Raw genomic sequence first — 27,719 nt, forward strand, 5'->3', positions numbered from 1 at the left:
CAAAAATGATTGCGTGTGACGATCAAGTCGATAAATGCAAAACAAAATGTACCAACAAGTACACGGAAACGGTTAAAATTATGGTCACCACCGAGTGGGCTGAGCAATCATCAAATCTACTCGTTGCAATCCAACATTGTTCGGAAATTATGGCACAGAGCCAGAATAAAACATTAAAAATATGCGCAGGTATACGAGGTGAAAAATAAATAATTCTCATTCAATTCAAGAACACAGTTCTTCGAGTCCAGTTTTGCTCTTAAATTTGACCTCAACTCGAAAAAGTATTTTATGATCATGACTCGCTTTCGTTTGCTAAGGGTTTTCTGCCCCCCTCCCCCCCCCCCCCCCCCAACCTCTGTTCTTACAATTTTTGTTACTTTCTATGATGCAAAACCTCCGTTGTTGAGATAATAATCCACGAAACAGTGGCATTGCTCAATTTGGCCGAAATTAAAAATTCGCCGATCGGTCAGAAAATTGGTCTCTCCACGCATCACGTAGTATAGAGTCAAGAAATGACGTTTTTGAAAAAAATCAATCCCTCTCCCCCAAATAGTAGAGGTATATAGGCAGTTGGCAACAGTGTAATAGATAAAAGAATAAACAATTTAGCGTTTAGAAAATTTCTCCAAGGGCTTCAGGCGATTTTAGAGGGGGTCGATTCAATGACTGTTGCCATATCTCGTCTCGTTCACCCAAGAAATTTTTATGAGTGAGTCAGTTAGCGACTGCCCGGAAGTGGGTTTTATAGTACATATTTACAAAATAGCAGAGTGAATTAACATCTATTTAAAAATTATAACGCGAACTTTAATGAGCACATACCCTATGACATTTTTCATGATATCAATTCATGCAGGACTCATGGAAATTCGACGCCCGATTCCAAGTCATTATCACCAGAATTTCCAAAAGGGAAAATGACTAATTCTAGTCAGCGAGACAGCTACGACAGCTAGTGCCTACAACAGTCATCTCCATGTGTCTGAGTTCCTCTATTAATTCACCAGCCACCGACGGGAATTCCCCATTACCGCGGAAAATTGAAGCCTTGGATTCTGGAAAGGATTTTTTCAATGCATAAAACAAATATGATTTTTCTCTAAGCTTTTTGAAAATTGACCTTCTATGAGAATTTCTGCCTACACGAAAGTGAAACGTATGACCATTTAGAAAAGGCTGAAATAGTATCCAAATAAAGGAGGCATGTTGAATCTTACAATAAGAAATAAAAACGTTTACTCCATCCATAAAAGGGATATTAACCAATGATTTTACGAGAATTTTAAAGAAAGATGTAAAAACAAAAAATATTGAGGACGCTGTTATTGGGAAATTTCATATGTCTGGGTCATTAAAATCGTGATGAGTAATTCTTTTATCGCTTCCAGAAAACTGGTAGCCTCTCTGAGTAATACTCTGACTAAACACTGTTAAACGCATTGCTCACAAACATCCCTCATTTTCTGAAGATGGGAAAGGGGAGCGTTATGGGAATATGACTCACAATCAGGGCCACCATTGCATCACCCACTCCCAAGCGCGTAACCGACCCAAACGAACATAAACAGCATGAATCCTTTCCTCATTTGAATCTCTGATGTTTTTTTAATATATATCTAAAACACTGGTGTAATGGATAACAAGACCTGCTAGTGAGCTGAAAATTATAAGTTAGATTCCACACAGAACTCTTGTTTTTTCTTTCTATTCCAAGAAAAAGGTTCGTATTCCATCCTTCGCATCTCCACCAGCAAGTTGCTTGATGTCGTCATTTTTTTATATTTACAGGAAAATCTGTTATCAGTTGTTAAGCTGTTATAAAGACACAGAATTTCATGGTTAGGCTTTAATTTCATGTCTGGCAGAGCTCTTATAGTAGCGTAAAATGCGCAGCTCACTGTTCTACATTATGCAGCATAATAAGCTTATGCTAATGATATTTAACGGCATTCCTTACCTATTCTTCCCAAAAATTCTATCCTCGCCTTACCATCAGCTCCTTAGCTTACGATAAGCTGCTTATCAATTTTTTCCGTAAGAAAAACTTAAGAAACAGATAACTCCCTCATTTTGTGCATTATAGGATACGATCGCTTCGCATCAGAAGAACTTTGGCACTTGGAATTACCCACTCCTCTTTGAAAAGACTAAACAATGAGTAAATTCACCGTCAAAACAATGCCAAAATCCCGATCGCTTTCTTTATTTGGGGAAAGGGCCTGAAAAGTAAGGCTATTGAGCGTAGTCGAGAACGATTTCCACAAATTTAGGAAGGGTTGAAATGAAAGAAAAGCCTCTGCGTAGTTAGAGTATGGACATAAACGCTAGGTGGGACTAATACTCGGCTCAATTAATTTTTCCGGCGTAGAGGCTGCGATTACAACAAGTGGAGGCGAGCGGAAGGAAATTTTCTTGGCACGTGACGACGTCTTTGCAACCAATCAGCTGACAACAGGCGTGGCTAAGTGCTTCAGAAATACAATCGCTCTCATACCTCTGTTTTGTTAAAATAGTGAATTTACCTGCAGCGTTGCCAAGCCTTTCAGCTGACGATTTCCTGAGCCAATGTGAAGGGATTATCCTCAATCCCCTCCAAATGAGTAGGCCAATTGCCACTCCGCCGGGCCCAAAATACCTGCGGCCCCCGGGGACTCAAGTATTTTCTTTGATAAAGAGGGGCGACTGTGTACATTTGGCAACGCTAAGTTCACTCCCGCTCTCTGTCCCGGTGTCTCATCCAGGGATGGCAAGGGAAACTAAGCGAAATCCAAAACCAGTAAAATTTCAATCATTTCGTTCCCAGGAGAAATGTAGATACGAAGGGAAATGCATTTAAACCCAGGGAAGTAAACTCAGGCTCGAAACGAAATCGGAGTCAAAACTACTTCGGGTCGAAACTAAACCAAAACTCTGAAACGAAACGCAGATAATATTTCACACCGGAGGGACCACGTGCTTCACCTTCGAATAGTTTAGTTTCCACCCACACACCGAGCACGAAGTATGGTTGAATGAAGTAGCGGTTCGGCCTACCACCATTATATACATGGGGCAATCATATTTTTACCACTTACAGGAGAGCGGTGAACGCAAACCGGCCATTCGATTTTTAAGCTCGATGTTTTAACCTCTCTACACGTATGCAAAACGTAATGGGTCGAAACTATTCCCTCTTATATTCAGAAATGCAATCGCTCTCATACCTCTGTTTCGTTAAAATTGTGAATCTGCCAGCAGCGTTTCCAAGTCTGTCAGCTGACGATTTCCTGAGCCAATCTGAAGGGATTATCCTCAATCCCCTTCAAATGAGTAGGCCAATTGCCACTCCGCTCCAGGGGCGCAGCCAGGAATTAAGGCTCGGGGGGTTTAGGTGCTACTAATATTGGGGTGTGTGGGGTATGGTATACCCTCCAGGATAAGCGGTAGGTGCAAGATTAATAAATTGCGGAATTTTAAAGATAAATTGGTCAAAATGGTGAGTTTTACGGCTTTCTGAGGAATATTTTATTCATTCTTACTTTATTCTATTAGTAAAACCAATCACATTAATTTAAATGGGTTAAACTTAAAAATTTCTCTGAGCTCTGTGGGGGGTTTTAACCCCCAAACCCCCCCCTCGCTGCGTCACTGTCCCCATCCACTCAAATTTTGGAATCGAAACTTAACAATGAGCAGTGGAGTTTCGATTTATTATGTTTCGTTCCTGGGAGTAAAGTTTCGTCCCGGGTCAAAACTAAACTCAATGGTGATTTTAATTGGAAGGGGAATCCTTTGAATTCTTATTTCCCTCCCCTTTTCTACTTGCTATAGCCTATGCTAGGAGAGAGGATGGATTAAGTAATGGGGTAAATCAAGAATCTTGGCAGAATTCTTGGTTTCTTCAACCACTTTTAGCGTTGCAAATTTTTCTGTAACTTTAAATTCGAAAAAAAACGTATTTTTAACCTATAAAAAATTAAAGTTATATTTGACGTTGTGGAATCTCACGGTGATGAATAATTGCCTCCATTTTATTATTTTTAATTATAAATAGATAAATATACGGTTTACCCACCTGCCTTGTATCAATGTCCCATGTTCAAATTTTACAGATAAAAGGCTAAATTTTCCACAAAAAAAAGAGATGCGGATCAATTTCAACTCCGTAAATCAAATTCTTTCTCCGAAAAAAATCATTGCAATACTGCAAATAAAATCTCAAGTATATGATGATAAATTTTTATCTCTCCAGTGTCAAACACCAAGAGAACGCGCACCCCCCTATTAAACCCTTAGAGTGCGCGATAGCCCTCCCCAGCACTTTAAAGGCCGTTTTACAAGGGACATGGAATTGCGCAGATTAGAGTTGCATTAATTTCTAAATTGGCGTGGAATTGTACAAATGCATGAACGAAATTAGAACAGAACATATCAAAAATCTTGTCTATTTTTTGAGCGTCTGAAGGGGGCATATCCCCGCGTGAATTAAAAAATGAGTACGTACATTTACTATCCAAAGTTTTTTCATGAGCCAAGAGGGTGCTAGTGAACTTCCTCAAACCTCTCTCCACGCATCTCGCCCTGTCCTCTCCTTTTAGCTCAGGAAAGATGAAGCTAAGGGGCCACAAATCCTGGAAAAACAATAAAAAATAGCTATGTATATCATTAACCAAGTTTTCCCAAGATAATTTTTATTTTTATTTTAGCCTATTATTTTTCTGCAGAAAATCCTGCAGAAATGTAAGACACGCTCTCCGGCATTACTTTGTGGAACTGTTTCATGTTAAAAATAAAAATACTTTGTTATATTCCACATTTTATTTCAAATGGTACAACCCGAGTTTTTGCATAATATTTCCTTTCAGTCTGACGATATTTTGATGTGCAGAAATCCGGGTCATTCCACTTGAAATAAAGTGCGGAATATAACAAAGTATTTTTATTTTTATCCTGCAGAAACCCCAGAGAGGCACTGCATATCTTCAGGTGTCCCCAAAAGTAAATGACTGGAAAGGTTACACTGATCCCTATACTTTTGTTGTGTCATTTTTCCCCTGTGTGCACATTCTCGCACATTTCTCACCTCTAAAGAGGTGCGGTATACATACTCACTGGCAGTTGGCCCCTTTCCAGCTATAAAGCCTTAGCCAAATTTTGCTATGGATGGATGGACTTAAATGGTCATTCTCCCACAATTGTACAAAATTATGTCCATGGACTGTCATAAAAAAGCAAAACTTGTAAATCAAAAATAAGGTGGCATATTATTTTATTTGCCCTTTTAAATATTATAATATAACCTTATTAATTTTGATGACAAATTAGCGAAGAAAAAATATATTCCCGCAATTTAATGTCCAAAGACTATGGTTAGTCATGTCCATGGACAGTCCAACATTGATTTTCGAAGAGGTGTTTATTGTTTCAACAGCCTTTACTATCTAATTTATTATAAAATCTATGATTAAACAAGTTACAACAATATAAACATTCCAAAATAGTCTTTTTGGATTGCTATCATTTCATAATATTTATTATAAAATAAATAAACATTTGTCCTACCAAAAAAAAGCAATGTCCGTGGACACACAGGAAAAAGGGGGAATTATTCATAGGATATTGTGGCAGCCCTGACCAACCAGGGTGTAAATGAAAGATATTGTCAGCTATATTGGGTTGTTTGAGTTTATATTTGCTTTAGTGAATGTTTTAATGCTGGAAGAAAAATTTTGGTTCAGTTTTTTGAAAGAGCCAAGATCATCAGTCATGTCTGTGGACAGGTAAAACTTAATTTAGAGGAAATCGTCATGTCCATGGACATCATTTTCATGAAATCTGCACTCCATGGACATGACAGATGGTGACGGACATGATGATACCTACACAATGACTAGTTACAGAATGTCCAAAGACAAATTTTTAAAAAATTCTCGTGAGTAAACACAATATGTATTCCTCTTCTGCTATGTCCATGCGGACATATACACTAGGGTGGGCCGAAAAAAGGTTTTTTTTCCTGATCAAATTTTCCCTATGCGGGAAAGTTGCGAAGTGATATAAGGATCTCGTGCACAAAATGTTTTGCAAATCGGATAATATTAACCACTGCCGCCCGAGCTCTAAAGTTTAAAATTTTGTGCAGGCTGATTTCACAATCAAACGGCTATAAAGACAAAGTTTATGGAAATATGGAATAATGGACATTATCAAAGAGTGGATACATGTTTTTAGGTTATAAAAATGAAATTTGAAGTTTATTTGAGAAAATCTATGGTTCAAATAATGTCTATGAATTAACAACAAAATTAGAGTATAGACCACCCGCGCAACACAACTCATTTTTGCCTACGTTTCTAAAATACCATTTTGGGGGCTAAATTGCAGGTAAAATAATATTTATTTCGATTGAATTTGTATTTTTTAGCAAATAAGTCACCATATGGTAGTAAATAATCACACAAAAAGTAATAATACGGTAAATTATTTTAAATTAACATCAATCATAATGACGAATAACGTACCTGTGGAGCTATTTCCAACAAGAAATTCAGCCAAGGCTGAGAAAGAACAGAACCTGAACACCAAGCATTTCACTAAGTAGCTCTCTGCTAGTTTCGTGAAGAAACTACCCAGAACTCAGCATGAGGAAGAGGCTATATACCATTGAGTTTTATTTTAAAATTTTAAACTTTAGAGCTCGGGCGGCAGTGGTTAATATTATCTGATTTGAAAAAAATTTTGTGTGCGAGATCCTTATATCATTTCGCAACTTTCCCGCATAGGGCAAATTTGATCAGGAAAAAAAAACCTTTTTTTCGGCCCACCCTAATATACACCTATCATGTCCGTAGACAGCACAAAAGTAAAAATAAAAAAATTGTAAATATTACTAACGATCTCTGTCACATACTTCATTAGATTGTATGATTGACTAACTGTAATTACACACTTTTGGTTCTCAATAAAAAAAAATTATTATTTTTTTAAATTTTGCCTGTAAAAAATGTACGTTGTTTTTTTTGGAGATTGACCCAAATGACTTGGCTATAGGAATATTTTCATTTTTGAGTTTTAACCTTCCGTCAGGCTCAAGGGATCTGAAAGGCATTGCACAAGTGTTTTTTTCATTTCTCCGCACCAATAGGCGGCATAGAACCTTGAAGTTCATAGTAACTTGCTTTGACATGATCTATGCCTCCTTTTGTTTTTTGCATGTATGCCAACCAATCAGTGGTGGATTATTTAACATAGTTAAACAAAATAATGGCACAATAAGGTGAAATAAAAGCATTATTGGCTAAATAAGTTAGCAAAATTTAAAACATTAATTTTATAGAATTCTGATTTTAATATACATTACATAAAATAATCCTTAATAACCTGAAGAAAACATTAAATCGTACCTTACTGCATCGGTCCGGGGCCGTATGATGGCGTGTACATATGTATACATAGCAAATGAGACATCATTAAAGTGTTCATTTGCACTAATAGTGGTGCTTTGAACCTTAAGGGTGTAACACTCAGCCATGCTAAGAGTTAATTATGTTTTTCATACCAGTCCCTGTCAGGCACATTGCACCTTAATTCGGCAATTACAATATTACGCCTGAGGGCAGGTTAAAACAAATACTACCATTGTTCTTTTAACGCTCCAGTAGGCATGTAGGTCATCATGCTATATTGACCATATTGCAGGCATTTTAGTCCACGGACAGCTTTGATACAAGATTCAGAAGGTGGATTGAAGTACCTAAACTTCATGGGAGTGCACTCTTAAGGTCACATCTACAAGCTCCAAGACATTTCAACTCTCCACCGCAAGGGGAATTGAGAGCAATAATTATAATAATATAGTATTTATTATTTCTGGGAAATACCCCTATGAGAACCAAGATTTTCTAATTATTCGACCATTGCATTAATTTTTGTATTCAAAATTCCAAACATACATATATCTGGACACCCAGGTAAAGTTGGCAACACTATCAATATTAGGTTTCCATGCCTTACTACTTCCAAACTAGGAAATCATGAGATAAATTCAAGTTAATGTCAGTAAAAAATATAATGTTTAAAAACCCAATAATCACTGAGGTGAACTAACGACAATTTTTCCATTTCAGGCACCAGAAACTATCCTGCGATCCTACTCAATACATTCCAGTGTACACTACCGCTACGCCACTACCTTAGTTAGCAGTCAAGTGGAGAATCCAACGGACAGGAAGCAACGTGTGAACTTCACTGTGATTCTCCCGGAGAATGCCTATATCACTAGTTTTGTAATGTAAATCTTAGTATTTTACAGATTCTTGTGCGTTTTAATTATTTCCTGAAACAATGGGATTTGAGATAAAATATTTCAGATGGATCAACAATATATAATTATTTGTTCATCTAACCCATGGGCAGCATAACTCATAGATGCTTTTTAACTGTTTAGGGCAACGAAAAAATTCATCTCTAAGGCCATGAGCATAATAAGAGAAAACATTTTCATAGAAAATGATTGTTTCTGATTAAATGAGCAACAGTTCTACTTATTCTTACAAATTTTAAAGTGTGGATTATTATTTGACAACCTCTAAAATCAAACCATCCCTGTCCAAGATATTAATTCAGTGCAATAACTAGTGTGTGTCAAACAAAAATCTGTCTTTAATGATATTGTAGGAATTATTTTGTAGTTCAGAATATCCTAAGGATATCCAGGAAAAAATTTCTATACAACTAACAAAATATTTACTCCATTTTCACTAGTTGTTTCATCAATTCTTACTTGACAAACCTTTTTTAGGGATGTAGGAGATCAATCATATGAAACTACAGTTACCGAAAGAACACCGCTTAATGTGGATGGTAAACGAGATGAGATTGAAGCAATAAGGTAAGAATTATCTTCAACTAATAACTTGACGTGAACTGAAAGGGTGTTAATATTTTACTCCTAAAGCCAAAAATAATCTAGTTTTCATAGAACTTTTCCGAATTTATGAATATTTTGCACAAATGAAATAAGGTGAATATACATGAAATAATCTAATTCAGCAATACTTTAGTATACAAAAATGAAATTTTTAAATTTACCTCTTCATTTTATTTTAACTTGGGTGCATCACTGTGTTATCTCATATTTGCCAAAAGCCTACACATTTGTATTACACTTGAGGTTATAATATGTAACTTAAGGAATGGTTCATTGCATTTCATTTGCGATTATGGCCCAAATGAAGACTTAAATGATGCAGACTATCTTTTATTCAAATTGTCAGCAACAATATGATCATAAAACTCTGAAACAACTAAAGGTAATCAGCAATACCAAGATAGGCTCTTAGCTTAGAAAATGTCTCTCTCCATTTTTTAATAGAGCAAGAGATTCAAATATCTTTCGAGCCTCTGTCTGCCTTGAGCCTGGAGGCACAACAGCAAGTTTTTACCTGACTTATGAGGAACTGCTGAAGAGGAAGATGGGTGTCTACCAACACATACTGAATTTGCACCCTGGGCAGGTGAAATTACATTTCTTACAATATCTTCCGGCAGTAATAACTCAGAGTGGATTAAAAAATTGCTATTCTTTCCCCTACAGGTAGCACAAGAAATGAAAGTTGAAGTGTTTATTCATGAGGGAAGAAATATTACCACACTTTCAGTTCCAGCCATCCGGTCAGGACATGAAATTTATCCACCTAATGGCTCAGGTTAGGATCTAATGTAATTTCTTTGTATGATTATCTGCAGAGAAACCTCTCACTCATGGACATATGTTAGGTCAACAAAGTTCTATGTTTAAAGTTCTCAAAGCGTCAACAAATTACAATATGAATACATACACAAACCTACCTCACTTGTGCATAGAGATTATGATGGTTTTGGTTTGGCTATTTCTTTTCATAGCATAGTACTTTTCAAAATTTAAATGTACATCAGTAATATCACTTATTTTCCAGCTGTTGCCTTACGAAATGGAAAATATTTTTACCATTTTCTTTGATGCTATTCACATGCATATAGTACCACAAGCATCTCTTTCACTATAGGTTCAGTCTCACTGACTTTGCTTTTGCTGATTTCATAGTCTCCCTCATCAAGAGCACATGCTATAATTTCTTCTATATCAACCTTTTGGTCCACAGTTAACAAATCAGAATCAATGCTCACGTGCTCAGCACTTGCGTCAACATCATTTAAGAAAAGGTCCAACTGCCACCCATCTATTTCATCTTCCAAATCTAGTGATATTTTAAAGTTAAAGAACCACAATTTTACAAAGCAATTAAACTTATTCGCACTTTATATGCTCTTGATCGGTTGATCATTTCAAACTATTGCATTAAAAACTATATATGTACTTGTTTTTTTACACTTTTAGTGTGGATAACACCCAAATTATTTTATCACCGTTAATTAGCAAATAATAGGGTAGTTTCCTTCATCAAAGAAAACGAAAGGCATTGATTGTGATTCGTTACTCACCATTGGTATATTCATAATAAATAAATTATTTGGTTTTAGAAATATCGGTTTAGACGAATGGCAAGGGTCAATTTTATCCTCATTTGAAAAAGGCCAGATTGGCACCCATGCGATTCCACTCCATGTGACGTCACAGGGACCTAGTTTCTACACGAGTAGATAGGAGTTTTACATCGTCTGAAATTACCAATGCATGCATGAGGCACACAGCTCAGGAAAACATGTCTTAATAATCACCTATTAAAACTGGCTAAGGTCGGAAAGTTTTCCTCGTTTTATAAGGTATCAATAATCCTTATTTAAGCCAAGCACTACAAGCTAGCATGGTACTCAGCTACCTGCTAGCATCCTGCATCGTATCAGTGCTCAGAGGCTTGCCCCAAGGTCACCTCACTTGCGGCAGCGGGAACCAGAACAACGTCACACAGAGTTTTCCCGGCATTCATACTTAGCCGTCGCGTTTTCGCGCGCTTGAAAATTTTCACTTTTTATTTAATCGCGAAAAATAGATATCATCATTTAAAAATCTAAAAGCGTGAAATACGTACTCCAGGAGTAATAATCTTTCGATTTAGGCAATAAAAAATTATTAGGAAACCACCCTATTATAAATGCGTTCCTAAGAGTGAGAAAGTTCACCAAACAATAAATATAAGTTGAAATTTGTTATTTGTAATTTTTTTACAAAAACTTGAAAACTTAAGGCAAAAGAAAAATTGAATTTCAACCACTAGTGTGCCCCACGCGTCCAACCGCGTAACAAAAAATTACAGGAAACCACCCTATTGTTACATACTGACATTGTACTGTTTTCTTTTGCTCAGAACCTCTCATACAGATGACACAGCCAAAACCGACGGAGGCCCTCATTAGGCTAATGCCAAGTCCAGAGGAGCAAGAGAAGTGGAGAGGACAATGGAAAAGAACGAAGATCCAAAGGGCGAAGATGGCCCAACGGGGAGAAGCGCAGTTCATGGAACGTGGCATCGAAGGGCAATTAGTGGTTCTATATGATGTGGACAGAGACCCTTACTACTCTAGAAATTCTGGTGGAGAAGTTGTGGTATGAATTCACTATGAATTTCTTGTAGATAGAGATATAGAAAGATATTTATTGTTCTAGGACTTGTTTGTCCTCTAAGAACAAAAAACAATTTACTTGTATCAAAACACATTATGAATACAAACATAAAAGAAGGAAAAAACATATCACACACAATGTTTACATGTGTATACGCACAAAATATTATCATTAGTTCCTGCAAAAATAACTATGCATAGCATTGCAGCCTATCAATTACCCAGCGACAAATCACAGAAAGCAGAACTACATAATGAGGAAGAAGTTTTAGGAATAGAATTATGATGAAAAGAACAAGCAACCAAAGAAATATTAGACATATGTACTTATACATTTTTCTTCATGCAACCAGTCAGTTATAATGAAGCAGTAAATAATATTAAGTAATAAAATTTTGCCTTGATCGATTTCAAAAACCGAATATTTTTTACTTCATCTGGTAGATTATTCCAGAGATTGGATGAGCATCTTACGAATAAAATGAAAAAAAAGTTTCTGAAAACACTCATAATTTCCTGTAATCAGAGTCTCCATGTCTTTTGACGGTTTATAAGCAACATAAGGTCAATTTTGTTGATTGAAAAACTTACTGAAACAATGGTAATACAAATTTTGATAATAAGTTGTGTCACTAACCCATGGAAAACCCTTTCATTGAGAAACTCCTTTTCATTGAAACCCAAACAATAACTGTGATTGACTCTGACAAAAAACTGCCCACACATAAAGTCACTCCCATTCACCGAAATATGTAGTAGCTAGGTCAATTTCAAGTCAATTCAAAGCATATCAATTTTAAAGCACTGCAGGAACAAGTGACTTTGTATGCGGTCACGTGCATGGGTACAAAGTTAAATACACCAAAGGATGGAGTTCGCCTTGAAAAAATATTTGACTTAGCCAGGATTCAAGCCCAGATCTCCCAATTGCCAGTCAGGTGTGTTAACCAGTTCCACCACCAAGCCATTTTCTCAGAGAAAACTCTTCGGGATGGGTTTTACCTAACAAGATGTTGATGTCACAAGTCCACACTGTGGCACATGTGGCGAGGGTCATGCTTACTAAGCCACTGTTGGGGTGAAAAACCCTTATTTTGTCGTTGGTCTGCAACGACGAATTTCAAAGCACTGCAGGAACAAGTGACTTTGTGCACAGTCACGTACACGGATGTAAAGTTAAATACACCAAAGGATGAAGACCGCGTACAAAGTCACATGTTCCCGCAGTGTTATGAAATTCGTCGTCGCAGACCAAGAACGAAATAAGGGTTTTCACCCTGACAGTGGCTTAGTAAGCACGACCCTCGCCACATGTGTCACAGAGTGGACTTGTGATGCCAACATCTTGTTTGGTAAAAGCCATCCCGAAGTTCACTCAGAGAAAATAGCTTGGTGGTGGAACTGGTTAACTCGCCTGCCCAGCAATCAGGAGATCCAGGTTCAAATCCCAGCTAAGTCAAATATTTTTTCATGGCAAACTTCAAACTTTGGCATATCAATTTTGTCTCCAAACTCTGCAGTGTTAAATGCCTTTGGAAAATGAAAAGAAAGAAACTCAAAAATACCTTTTAATTATAATTTATCTCTTATTCTACCTCTACCAAATGCATTCTGGGCCCATTCTTCTATGGAAAAACATTAATGCTCAGTTTTTTCTGAATATGTATTTTTCCAGGTTCAAGGAGGCTACTTTGTTCACTTCTTCGCACCAGATAATCTGCCAACATTCAATAGACATCTGGTCCTTGTAATAGACAGAAGTGAGTCGATGAAAGGGCGGAAGTGGAAACTATTGAAAAAGGGATTAGAAGACATATTGGATAACCTCAAGAGAACTGAATACTTCAGTATTATCAAATTTAATGACAAAAAATCAGTAAGTACCAGAATGAATTACCATTTAAGAAATTATAGCAAAACCAGGCAAAAAGCTAAGTGAAGGAATACATTTCACTTCACGTTAAATTCAGAAAGTACGTTGAACCTCAGCATTTACTGAAAGATGAATGATTTAAAATAGTAATCCACAAGTACCTATTTCATTAATTTATGTATTTTATTCCTCATGTTTTTATGCACTTGACAGTTTAATCAGATAGAGGAATTAGCTGGTTGACCGTGCAAAACCACTAAGATATTAATCTTAAATTTCAAAATGTTCATGACTGCAAACATTTCATTCAGTTTTGATGGAAGTTAAATGCATATCTGCATGCCACTGTTCGTGAACATGCAGAAAAACTGTGACTAGAACATATGTACTGGAAATAATCTGCAGGGCTTTTAATGGCATTGGAGGCACACTCCTCTGAATTTTGGGTGTAATTACACCTTAATTAATAATACCTTAAGTTACCAAAATTCCTCAGAGTGATTTTCAATTACTGATGCATGAAATAATTGAAAACCAAAGGAAACACCTGCTGAGTGCTCTAAACAGGTGAGTGACAAATGAGCTTTAAATATACTTCTTGCTGGTGAATTTATGGAATACGCATTTGTGTGTGTAGGTATTTCTTTGAATTTGTACATCACAATGGTTTAATGTATTTTCTTATGCTTTACAGCATCACTCAAATACTCAACCATAAAAAATATTCTTTATGGTTTATTCAGAATTAGCTTGAATTGATGTGCACATTAGGTGAACCAATGAAAAAGTTTAGCATTTTACAATAATTAAAAAAAAACTTTATTCTGATATGCAATAACAAAGGTTAATAAGTATTAAGGTCATAATACTCTGACAAAATATCCTATTAGCCAAACCAAAACATATTAAAACAACACCAGGGGGGCAAGCCTTTGAGCAAAGTTAATGTAATAAGAGCATACATGGTTGACTCATGTGTGACTCAAGCCAACCCATAGCCCTGAGTACACTGCCAACTCTGCATGCAAAAATTACATACATATTGCTCCACCTGCCATTTCAAGAAGGAGTGCCTTGCCTTCCCCACCCTGAACTAGAGTCTATTTACTTCAGCTATAGAAATTTATAATTGGCTATTGATCGAAGGTTTCGGTAAATAAATCATTTCTTGGCTTCATTTTTGTTATGTATCATCTCTTTTTGACAAAAATGTCTAATACTAATACTTAATTTAACATTGAGTAGTTGGAACACACTGGATTGCAGGTCTGGAGCCCATTTCCAAAGGAAGAAAGAGCGTATCAAGTGGGAGAAGGGAGAGTGGTTCCAGCATCATCAAAATACTTGGAAATGGCCAAAAAGCACATTAAGAAGTTGACTCCAGCAGGAGGTTAGGAAAATGAGACTACTTTACAGTGCAAAGAGAGTGGTTATACATATTTATTGTTCATTGAATTAAGGGGACTCCAATGATTGCACAATACATAGCTGCTTTTAAAATTAGCCATGCTATCTGCGACAAGTACCAGAAATATGTCATTATTTCAATCTGCATTTATAAATACTTAACGTACTGAGAATTTTTCCTCAGGAATCACCATAATATGTATAAGAAAAATACTAAAAATTAAGTCCATTTTAGCAAATTTTCTTTTTATGCTTTACCTACTGCTACTTGCAACTATCTATCATTCTAACATATGTTATGAGGTAGAATTGACCAAACATTTCTATAATGCAGAGTTCTGTAATGTAATGCAGTTCTTGCAGAGTGATAATTGTAAATTTACATACACCAAAAATTGTTAATCATAGACCAACGTCTATGATTAACAATTCAAATAGCTGTACATTTTAGGTACCAAAACTCTTCGGGGTATACTCAAAGGATTGTCGGTGGCTAGAGAGAGTTATAAACTTGGAGGAAGCTCTCCTCTTTTCCCCATGGTCGTCTTGGTCACTGATGGAGAAAATAACACGGTAAGAAATAAGAAAACTACCTATTGAAATAATTAGGGATGGGTCAAGTACACAATTTTCAAGAAGCCGAATCCATTATCGAATCTTGTGGGGTTTTGAATTAAATCTCAAATCTATGCTCAGAAAATTAATAAAATTTTGAAAATTTACTGACAATATGAATGCGTAATATATGGATTATCTAAGGTATACCTGCATTGATTGGGTAAATTTACTGATACAGGATATACCAGGGATGCTTTCTGATGATGAAAATAGTAAAGGTTTGGATGGTCATTGGGAAATTCCTATTTACTGCATGGGCTATGAGCCTGATGCAGATATACCATTCCTGCGAGCGATATCCAGACGCTCTGCTGGAGGGGTCACGAGAAGGATTTACGATGCAACTGATGCCGACATACAGCTAGGAGAACTGTTTGCAGAATCTGCTTCACCCCAACTTGGAGGAATACGCTTCACCTACACAGATCATGTAGGCGATCTTGAGGTAAGGATAGCAAATTATTGGTTTGCAACTGTGATGCACCCAGAAATAGCCTTTGAAGGGGCGTAAGCATACCCAGGATTTGTCCACCCTATCTCTTTTCCCCTGTCATATCAACATTGGGATTTTGTAAATTCTATTGGACAAAAACGTTTTCTGACACTTAGAGTAGTGTTACAAATGATTTCATTGAAAATTACTTCTCTCGTTTCTCATTATTATTAGATCTCCTTATGACAATAGAAATTTACCACATAGTTTTGCATTGTAAATTCTTACTGGTAGGCTCCCATTATCTAGTAAATGGACTGGGCAACACTCATAACTTTTCAATCAGCTCATTTACGTAGCAGGACAACATTGTGACAAGTAAATTATTTGACTTTTTACTCAGAGACTAGAGTTTCACTTATATAGTCTCACTGCTGTATCAGTTTTCCTCTAATGTGCTGCCCAAACAGGTTATTTTAATTGCTTATCCTTTCCTTACGTGGAAAAATTTCTTTGCACCATAGGTGGATCCAGAAACTCTCACCTACACTCGTTTCTACACAGCAGTGTCTGGTTCTGAAATAGTAGTGGCTGGCAAGCTGAAAGGTCACTTTGAGAGTGGATTGGATGCTAAGTATGATCCCAATTTGGAAATGGAAAACGTTGATGGAGCAGAAAGTGGTCCATCTCTCAATGGATACGTGACGGCCACATCGGCAAGAGGAAGGGGGAAGTTCCTTTTCAGGTAAAAATAATATTCCTTGCCCTGCATTTGAATTAACCCTTTGGCTGAGTGCATGACTTTAGTTACAAGACTGTGAGGGAGAGAACCAAGAAATACTTTTCCCTTCAACCCATCCACATCCACAAGCATACTGGTATGTGGCCTGAAGCCGGCCTCAAACACCACAAGCGTACTGGTACGCAGAATGCATAGTGATATTTATCCAAGGAGGTTGTAAATACTTGGAGGCGCTATACTTGAGCTTTAAGCATGGTCAGAATTCTGCCATCTTGGTTTGACAATTTTCAGGCTTAATCTCAAACAGTCAAGTAATCTATTCCTTATATTGCCTCTGATTTATAAAATTAAAATGCAACAACTACTTCTAGATTGTTGTCGGAGTTTTCCGATCGTTCATTATACTACTGGGATGTTAAACTCTCAACATATTCATTTTGTGGTGATAATATATGTATCGTTATGGACATATTTCAATGCTATTATGGCAACTGGTACTCTATCGTAAGATTTCCATTGGCTGTAATCTTATTAATTACCAGTACAAGTGCAGGGGAATGGATATTTTACGCTTGTAAACTGTTATTATCGGCTAAGCTAGGTGCACAGCGGAAATGTGGCGATTGACTATAATATTTCCTTGGGAAAAGATATTCGAGGCATACTTTCACAGAGCCTTCCCATAATGATAGAAAAAAGGTTTACTGTGTTCGTTTGCGATAGTATATTTTAACGTAACAACGATCATGACCGAATATTTCACCAAATAGTTAGCATTGACCCTTATGAGATTATCAATGTTTTGGTCAAAGTATCAATGTTTTGGTGCATGGCTATTCTACCCAAGCACCCCCATTCCTGCGACACTGCCCTCAACACTTGGAACCAGTGGTGCCCCCTCCAGTATATTTACAACCTCCTTGTATTTATCAGTTGATCGTGATGCTATCTAACTTTTTTTTTTGTCCAGATAGTGTACCTGATAGCAGCTGCCATTTGGTGGCTACTTAGAAAATTTTTCCATCGTAAATCGCCTTAGAAATACTTTTCTTACTTGTTGATATTATTCACCTGAAAATGGATCGATTTAAATCCTAGGAGATGGATGCGAATGGGTTAACCTGGCCTGGAGTGTCTCGCAAGGAGTGAATCCTTATAATCCAGGGTAACCCTTCTTTTTTTCTTTCTTACCAACAGATGAGACTACATTTGGGCACTTGCGTTGGCATATTAACAGCATGGAGAGGAAAGGAAACAATACAAAATGAGCAGTATGATAGGAAATGAGGGGAGGCACCTCTTGCTGCGAGGGATGGCTGGGGAGAGTTAAGCTGCGTTAGCAATCCCTTCAAGTGAGGGAAAGTGCACTTTGGGTCTACCCAGATAGCAATGTGTATAAATTTGGAAGTGCCGTAGGTAGTCGAGCAGTGGTCAAAGATTTAATAACGTTTTTCCTACAGTCAGCGTAAGAAACGTTTAGAAAAATTCCCGCAGTATAAGGGTTAAAGCAGTGGCATAGCCAGGAATTTCATTCAGGGGGGTTCAAAACCAGGGGGGGAAAGTTTTGAAAAACAGGGTACTAAGTAATGGGTTTTTAAACTATGTACATAATTTGAGCACTTTCCATAATAAAGAAAAACTTCATTTGTTAAAAAAATATTTTGTAACTTCATGATTTTTCGATATTTTGTTTTATTTCATGAAGGAAAGTAATTGTGTTTTTATATTTTGGGAGGGGTTCCAGACCCCCCGGACCCTGCCCTGTCTACGCCTCTGGGTTAAAGGAATATATTGTATACTTTCATTGAGGTGATGAATCTGGCACAAACCAAAAAGGGTTTACTGAAATGAGAAGGATTGTACATATATGGCATATGGCTATATGTATTTGGTGGGGAGCCATTACCACAAATGAATATATTTTAGATTGCTGCTTTCCCTGAAATGCAAAATGCACAGAATAGGCAAAACCTGAGAGATATTGCAAAGTTGTTTGAATGGAAAACTAATGCTCTCTATTCAAACTCTTCAATAAAATACAATTTTTCAGTTTAAAGTATACCGGGACTAACTGCAGTGATAACTTTTACGGGAGTCACCCGCAATGCACAATCGTGCGAAAGATCCACAGAGAAAAAATCATTCGCCTTGACCGGGATTCGAACCCGGATCCCCCGATTTCCGGTCGAGTGCTTTAGCCAGTTAAGCTACCGAGGCGTCATTCTTCCCTGTGGATATTTTCGGACACTACCGGACACCGCACAATCTTTCGCACAATTTTTCAAGGAGCTACAGGGGGCAAATATTTCCTCCATTATCCCTAACAAGGCTTGGATTTTTTTTTTTGGTGCTTACAATTAGTGAAAGAATTAAGTTGATTGTTGATTATGTGCTCCTTCCACTACAACAATCCACTGAGTCATTATTCTCTTCGCATGCATTAACCACACTCATAAAAGAACTATAAAAATGCACTACGATGCATGAAGTACCACTGGAACAAAACCCTGGGTGGGCTCATGAGGATACACTCCTGAACCAAATATTATTCTCATTGGATAACCTGCTAATGCAGCACTTCTACTAAATGTGAATTGATCTTAGATATGTATGTGGCTTCAGAACAATATTCCATTGAGAATTTGAGTTGATTTAACTTTGGTCTTTGTTTCAGTTCAACAGTGTCTGATTCGTCTTTCCAGCTGGAAAGGCTTTGGGCGTACTTGATGGTCAGTCAACTTACTTCACAAGAATCAGCCCAAAAGGTTTGGGGAACATATTGGACAGAAAAGTCTCTCAATGGATTGAATATATCCAGTATAAAGCCACAAGAACATGAGCCATATTACCCGGACTTTGCAACTAATATCAGCTACTTGGTGTCATCATCTAAATTTGTGTCAAAGCATGTAAGAAAGCCTTATTACCTAAGTCAAATTTTGTTTGCAGGCGCCAATTCCACGCACTGGAAGTCTAATTTTCAACCCTAATTAATTACCCTGATTGGGTGCTTTGCAAAGTGTACTTCATGAAATGTCACCATTAAATGAGGCGATAACCATAAATCTCTTATCAGGGGCGGTATGGGGTGAATGGGGATCTCGGCTGGGACTCATGATGGGGCCCTCCCCTGGAAAATTTTAGCAAATTGCATGTCCGGAAATGACAATTTTCTGGCTGTTAAAAACTAGATAAAAGTTAATAAAAATAGCAACTTTGTGAGAAGAATATAGTTTGAAAAGTGTGCATTTCAAAGCTTGTAAAATTTAATAACACAAACCTAAAAAAAAACCCACTAAAATCAGTGGTGTAACTATGGGCGAGATGTATTCTCCCCCCCCCCCCACCCCCCAAAGCCTCTGAGAAATGAAAAAATTAAATGAAAATCTTGTCTGGATTTTATATATCATAACTGCATCTGCTAAAACTTACATTTAAAGTGCCAAAATGATTTAAAATGCATTTTCAGGCTTGTTATTTTTCAAAACTTTTCCTGAAATCCCCGTTTCCTGGGTAGGTTACTACCCCCATTTGTCCCCCCCAAAGCTCCCTCATCCCCCCTCCCAAAGCATATTCCCAGCTACGCTGACTACAAATGAGTACTGACAACGCTGACTGACACTGACTAAAATAAAGCTTTACGATTAACTCTTTCAAAAAAGAATCAGGTTCTCTTTATTCTTCTGACACCTGTATTTAATGATTTTTTTCTTATATGTACTACTGTTTTACACTGAGTATTTTGTAAATAAAGAAAATTAATGAAAACTTCGAATTTCATACTTGTAAAAAAACTTTGGTTCAACTGCTTTGAGTCTTTTTTTACTCAACCTTTCATATACGCTTCACGATAGACGCAAGCACTGTGGGGGCTCCTTAAGTTTGGGGCCCTCGGCGATTGTCGACCAGTCAACCTGGCCAGACCACCCCTGTCTCTTATATATGTCATTCATCAAGAGCAGGGTATAAATCCATAATGCCTCCTACTTTCTTTGCATTTCTAGAACTCAAATCAGCAAAAATAATCATCACAGTGCAGTTGAGGACCTCAAATCCGGAATCCAGAAACCCAGAAATCCAGAACATTTGAAAATTCCTCTGCGTAGTGTTTTGACTTGCCACCTCGTGGCACCACTCTCCAAGCCTTGTTCTGGGATGAGTAGGAAGTTAGCACATGCTATGGACATACGCTAAGAACCTTGTCAGGGACACATAAGGATATCAAATATCAAGTACAAGAGCCAGAGCACATGTATAAATTAATTAATTTACTAAATATACTATGAAGACCAGAAATCCAGAAAAACCAGAAATCCAGAAGCCCTTCAGTCCCAAGCTTTCTGGATTTGAGGTCCTCAACTGTATATCACCTCCTCCACATTATGCTATTGTTATCCAGATTTACTTACGGTATGTTAAATACTTAAAGCACGGCACAATTCTTGCAATACAAGTAAAAGGCAACATTAAAATGACTTAACTATGTACCTATTTTTTTCACTCCAAGCCAACTTGGGAATAAATTTGGGAACAACTTTAAAGTTTTATATTTACATTGATCTCTTTCTATGTACCTAATTCACCAAATATTAATCAACAACGCTGAGATTCAATTAAATGTAATGTATCAGAAAAAACTATTAACATAATGCCTAATTAAAAATGATTTCCTTTGTTTCTATTTCAGTACTCATTTGTAAGCCCTGGAATGATTCTAAAGTTTGCGGAGATGAAGGATTACCCTTGGGATTACAGTAGCCAAAATGTAATGGATTATGACTTGGGTAAATATGCCTCATTCCAAATACTTATTGAAGGCTTCTTTTTTGCCATCTGGGATATTTCTCAAAATGTATGCATCCATAATTAAGAGATCATAAGGGGGATATAAAGTTCTTGCTTCGTAGGCTTTAACTCTGGCAGGTAGGGGATAGGACTTGGATTATGATTATACAAATAGAGGAAATGGAAAGCAATTCGTTGACAAATCAATTCAATAAAATACGTCTCACTTTAAGCACTTGCCGCTAAGTATAAACTGATAATTTGAATTTCAATCGATCCTACAACTATCAGGTAAAGAAGTTAGACCTTTAAGATTAAATAATCAAAAATTCTAAGAAAGGTTAAAAAGCTTTCTCATTATAATCACAGCATATTGGCGAAAATTCTCCGTTCAATTTTAATCTCTCAATGAAAATTTTTGAGACAGTTTAACACGGGGATTTGCAGTTTTCCTTTACATCTCTGCCACCTCTTTCATCCCCTATCATGCCTAATGTGCATAGAGAAACCATACCACCAGTTTGGCAATTTTTTTAACATGCTCCAACCATGCCTAAAAGTTTCATCATACAATTTTTTTCTCATGTATTCTCAAAGCATTTCTCTTAATCAAACCATTCCACTCCGTGGATTAATTTCATGCACTAAGCCAGGAAGAGTCCAAATCTCACCATCACCACAAAAATTTCTTTTGAGACCAATGCCTCGCATGTATCGGTTTTTTTAACGTTTTCTGTCCAAATGTAACCTCTAAATTAATGCAATTTTTGTAAAATGCCTTTCCTGCATCTCATGTGACCAGGGGTGCCGACTTAATAATAAAATAATAAAATATTGGAGGGGCCCTTATTGGGAGTCTTGCAGAAAATTTTATAAATAGTGAGTTTTAATTTTTTTAAGCATTTCAGAAGAGTCAAGTTCAATATCAGAACCTTGAAAATTCAGATCTTGACAACTTGACATTCCTGGGAAAATTGAAGCCTAACACATCTTTACCTCCCCACTCATAGAATTTTTGAGGGGGCTCAGGGAGTCGGCACCAATGTTTCTGATCAACGGTTCTGCCAACAGAGAATTATGTATTTTAATAATTATTCCTGGTATTTTGGTTGTCGCACATGCCTATTCTATCAATTATTTGGGTATCAAGGGGTTGGTCTCCATTGAAATGATAAGATTATTTTTGCTTTGTAAAAATAGTCTTATAATTATTATAATACAGAAAATAATTCACAACTGTTATAACTATAGCCCTGAGCAGTGGCGCCGACTCCATGGGGCTTGAGGGGGCCCGAGCCCCCCCAATAATTCGTTATGGGTGTGAGGAAAAAAGTGTCAGGCTTGTCGATTTTCCCTGGAGTGTCCAGATATCGAGATTAGAGTTATCAGGGTTCTAACTTTGATCATATGACTCTTATAAAATGTATAAAAGACTTACAATTCACTACTTATAAAATTTCCCGGGAAAAGATCCCCGGTTTGGGCCCCCCCAATATTTTTTGTAAGTCGGCGTTCCTGGCCCTGAGGAGAAAGCTTAAATATGCCAAAACATTGGCAAAGCAAAAATAATCTTATCCTTTCAACAGACACCAGCCCCTGGGAACCTAATGATGTTATAATTATTTGCTCTTCTCTTTACAGGAGAGGACCACCACGGTCGAAGGCGGTCAAAGCGGGCACACCCCAGGAGGACGAGACCGCAGCACAAAGGGTCAGGGGGCAGGGTGGCGGCAGCTGCAGGCCATGGCCTTGGTCGGATACGCTACCACGACTACGACCGTGATGGGCAGTGCAGCGACATGCAGCAGGGCATGTACTGGCTGGCACTCCCTGAGGTCCCCAAACCATCCTCCCTCTGCCAGATAGACATCAGCAGAGTGTCCTGTCTAGACGGGCTACCGGATGGAGATCACCCTCGAGACAAATGTGAGTTAGTGTCACAGGGGATCCGGTAAATAGCCACAAATTTGCCTCAATAATAATAATAATAATAATGTCGTCTTTATTTCACAAGTGAATTTAGGACTAGATAGTCCTCTCTTACAATTAACTTGTTTGACAATCACATACATCCATGCCCTGGATGGTGGTCAAACCACCCAGGTGGGATTTGAACCCGCGACCTCTAGGTAGGCAGTCGGGGACTTTACCCTGGCACCACCGAGGCCGGCATGGGGATGCTTGTAGGGTATGCAGTTTGCCTGTATTGATATTTTATTGCCGATTCACACGCATCGGAATATTGATGGGCGCTGAGCAAGTGAGTCAGTTCAAATGTGCTACTCGGCAGATTGAGCTGTGAGGCGAGAGAGTCTTACTTGGTGAGTCACGACTCCTATTGTACATGACTCGCTCCGTGCTCCGTCCTGTGTGCTGGAGCTGTGAGCGGTGGGGGTCGGACTCCATGCACACACGGCTCTCTTAGCGCACACTGTGCACTGGAATCGTGTGAGGCGAAGTCAGACTCCTGGCACTCACGACTCCCTCAGCACAGACTGAAATTCGCTTGAGCTAAAGGTTACAATTAAAACATATCTCCCCCCCCCCCCTCAAGGTATAAAATATTTTACCCACTGTGATCAAAATACATCAACCAAGCCAATTAGCATCATGCTATAATTTTATTTACAATTTCAATGATGGCTAATAGAATTCTTATTGCCATTTTTCAACAGACCCAATGGTGAAGAGCTTGGCGGAACTGACGTGGATGAAGGATGTGAAGAGGGGGGCGACTTTAATTTTGCCAAAAGGATATCGTGGCGCCCAATCCTCTTTCAAACTTGGACTGGGACAGGTAAGCCATTACCTACTTGCATTTACACATATATATATATACTCAAGAGAGAGTTTTATGGGTGAACATCTTTTCTGCTCAACTCCTAAATCAGCCATTACCCATGGTGCAAGTTTTGGCCCAAATTATTGATAATTAAACATGCACTGTAGTCTGAAAGGAATTAGGGCAGGTTTAAAGCCCCGCTCTGTGTTTTAGAAAGCAAAGGCTTAATTCCTCCATACATTAACATATAAAAATCTATGTGCAAGACATGAATATTGCATTACAGGATTCTCCAGTTGGCCACTAAATGTGTTTATCTCTTAGCATGCATATAAATGGGTTTAGGAAAGTCATCAGTCCCACCCTGAGAAATCCCAATGTCAGAGAGAAATAAAATATCATCGACTCTTTTCACTGTAATTTTATATTCCAGATCAGTAGCGTAACTATGGAGGGGAGGGGTTGAGGGGGGTAGATCTCCCCCCAAAGCCTCATAGAAATAAAAAAAATATTCAAAACTATTGTCTAGTTTTGACATATAATAGCTGTATCTGCTTATAGTTAAATTTTAAGTGCCAAAATAATTTAGATGTATTTCCAGGCATGCCAGTTTTCAAAAATTCCCCCCCCCCTCCTTTCTCCTCCCCAAAGCGCATTAATAGATACGCCACTGTTCCAGATGATATAAAATATCAAATTCATAACTATTCCATGCTATTCATCACAAGAGCAAATACTCAATTGGAAATATAGTGAATAAATGGATTGCTCTACACTCATCACCGTGCGGCAGACATTTTTGAAAACTGCAGATTACAATGCACCCCAAGTGGCAACAAAAATCATGCTTCTGCGGGACGGACTTGGGTCTCCTCAATGAAGTCTCCTTAATGTAAGTGCATGAATGAATTTGTTGGACCGGAATGGAATGTGTACCACAAACAAATGATACAAAAGCATGAACCAAATTAGAAACAGGTTCTCATCTCCGTTCATGCATTCATGAAGTTGGGTGGTAACACAGCTCACATCCATTTTTGCATTCATGCATTTGCACATTGACTAGTGCAAGTGTGGCATTTTTTCCCCCTCCCCTCCTTAATTTATGGAATGCCCACCCCCCCCAGAAAATCCTCCGAAATCCTCCAAACTTATCCGCAGAACTTATTATGAAAAGTCCTTAGCGGGAGGTTTTTCGTGCAGAGGATTGTTGTGCTCTGGGCCTTTGACTCAAAGGCTCAGAGACTCTTAGTCTCGGTGCTCTGTCTCCAAACTCTGCTCTCTGAACCTGCCGTTTGAACCAGCCATCCAAACCAGCCATCCGAACCTGCCCTACCAGGATATCCAGACTTAAATAGCAAGTGCGGCAGAAGAATACCTGCATCTGGAAATCCAGGGGAAGTTGCTGCTGTGGCATAATCAGCAGTTTGGAGTGAGAAGTACACCATGCCGGCCCTGCACTCCACCTCGTTCTGTTCTCTCTCTCTCTCTGATATCGGCATTTGGCGTAGTTACACCTCTCAACCTCTGACCAAAATTCTCAACTGAGGTTTTTGGTGCTGACACACTCACCTTCTGTGCTTAGTTTTTTGTATTGGTCAAGGTTCGTTTTTGAGATTATTATTTGTTAACTGTTGTAATACTTCTTACATTGAATATTTATACCTTCAAATGCTAGTTAAATGAACATGGCATATAATTTCTCATTGTAGTCATTATTATTGTTTTGTGGAGTTTTTCCCTCATCCAGTCAGTGACAGACGAAAGGAGTTCCCCGTGTCAGGGCTAACATTATGAATTGCCAAGATTTGACGACGTAACGCAATGCACATAACTGAACTGAGTTACTTGGCTTGAAAACCAATGTTATCAGAATATAAGTTTAACTCAGAAATATTTTCCTCATGCTTGTATTTACGCAAGATGCTTTTCCAATGAATGTGGGCATTGGATAAAATGGCTAGGTATTAATAAATATGACCACAAAGTTTTCTCTGAAGTCTCTATGTTGTGCTGCTGCTTTCTCATTTCTTCATTTATGCCCATCTAATGTTTTTGTATGATATTTCGCCTAAATTCCAGCTATCAAAATAATATTCCAAAAATCATAAATAGATGCAGGTTAAGCTATGATAAATCAGTCCCAAGGGCTAATTAGGATTTCTTTGCAGAGTTTGTTTCAAGATGAGCTAAAAATATTCAAAACTTAATGTTGCAGGAGGACAAACAATTTGCAAAGTGCAAGACACCGGCTGGAGTACCTGGGCATTGTAGGCATCTGAATTACTGCCTGTTGAAAGATTTTGCAGCTGACTACAACCACTTTCTAAAGTTTTTCTGCCACATTGAAGGGTAAGGACATTGATTCATGTAAATGCAATTGTAATTATAATGAGTGTGCAAAATGATCACTTTCAATGCAGAAAGGTCTTCATTTACACACCGAATTTCATTGGGTAATATATTTTAATAAAAAAAAAGTAAAAGGCACTCGAAACTTAAAAAGATCAGTGCCATAAAAAAATATGGATATTTATTAACTTTATTATTAAATGATGGAGATTGATTACAATGAAATAAGCATAAATGTAAAAGAGAGGATAGAATTATTTTCATCAGATATTCAAACTCACTTAGTCCCATTCAGGTTGATAGGCAGTGTTTGACTTGATTCACTTAAAATGCTTATTTTGAATTATTTCCAATCCAGTTTAAAGGTCCAACTACATATTATGAATCATAATTTTTATAATGTCTAAAAATACTGAAATTTTCAGATGTTATAAAAATAATGGATTAAATTTAAAGTCTGGTAATTTGCTGTGGAAAATCTGTTCAAAACATCGCAACGAGCAAATTTTATATCCATACATGCAACGGGCAACTATTTTACCCCAAAAATTATACTCAGTTGTTAGTTTTGGACCCAGAAGTCTGAAATTGATATATTAGGATAATAGAAATGTTTTATACCATTAAAATAAATTCACATGCTTAGTCTAAGCGGGCTGAAATAATGCAAAATAATTAAATTATTTACTTTTCATTACAGTTCACCGAGTTATGTTGGAGTATGCTGTCCAGATTATTTGTACAGGAACAGAATGCACCATGGTTAAAAAAATAAGACTTTTAGGGGCCACACGGAACAACTAAATTTTAAAATATGTCTCTAATATAGATAATTTTAGTCCAGTTCCACAAGAAGTGAAACTAATGCACGGTTGTTTACTTATTTAAAACTAATAATAAGATACTATTTTCAAAACTTCTATGGAGTTGTTCTTTTCTCAATCCCAACTACTACCAGAGATGAGATATTTTTGAATGCCATACCCGTGGAAAGAATGGGTTTTGAGCACAAAAACTGCAGTTAATGAGTGAGGTTTCAAAATCTATGGCTTTTAGTCCCAAAATGATGTGTGAAACCTCGTCAGTTATCCATGACAATAACGTTTATATTAGGTAACATAACATCCTTTTTTTACCACTATGTGTATATATATATATATATATATATGTTACTTATGAA

General features: G+C 37.4%; 1 protein-coding gene across 3 annotated transcripts in view; it reads left to right on the forward strand.

Annotated features, from left to right (window-relative positions):
- Positions 1-27,459, forward strand: part of LOC124155858 (inter-alpha-trypsin inhibitor heavy chain H4-like) — a 43,165-nt gene extending 15,706 nt beyond the window's left edge. Inside the window, exons 2-17 of one of the 3 annotated variants that reach the window (XM_046530011.1) lie at positions 8,112-8,275; positions 8,786-8,875; positions 9,359-9,500; positions 9,581-9,692; positions 11,292-11,530; positions 13,223-13,423; positions 14,687-14,810; positions 15,279-15,400; positions 15,624-15,890; positions 16,403-16,623; positions 19,295-19,529; positions 21,308-21,404; positions 23,047-23,331; positions 24,081-24,202; positions 26,406-26,539; positions 27,240-27,459. In XM_046530011.1, coding sequence (XP_046385967.1) covers positions 8,112-8,275; positions 8,786-8,875; positions 9,359-9,500; positions 9,581-9,692; positions 11,292-11,530; positions 13,223-13,423; positions 14,687-14,810; positions 15,279-15,400; positions 15,624-15,890; positions 16,403-16,623; positions 19,295-19,529; positions 21,308-21,404; positions 23,047-23,331; positions 24,081-24,202; positions 26,406-26,539; positions 27,240-27,306 — 2,622 coding nt within the window. In that variant the 3' untranslated portion in view covers positions 27,307-27,459. Of the gene's footprint in view, positions 1-8,111; positions 8,276-8,785; positions 8,876-9,358; positions 9,501-9,580; positions 9,693-11,291; positions 11,531-13,222; positions 13,424-14,665; positions 14,811-15,278; positions 15,401-15,623; positions 15,891-16,402; positions 16,624-19,294; positions 19,530-21,307; positions 21,405-23,046; positions 23,332-24,080; positions 24,203-26,405; positions 26,540-27,239 lie in introns of those variants that run through there. The other 2 variants (XM_046530010.1, XM_046530012.1) reach the window with 2 other exon arrangements.
- Positions 27,460-27,719: the final 260 nt, after the last annotated feature.

Source organism: Ischnura elegans, chromosome 3 (genome assembly GCF_921293095.1).
Source record: "Ischnura elegans chromosome 3, ioIscEleg1.1, whole genome shotgun sequence".
NCBI classification, from domain to species: domain Eukaryota; kingdom Metazoa; phylum Arthropoda; class Insecta; order Odonata; family Coenagrionidae; genus Ischnura; species Ischnura elegans.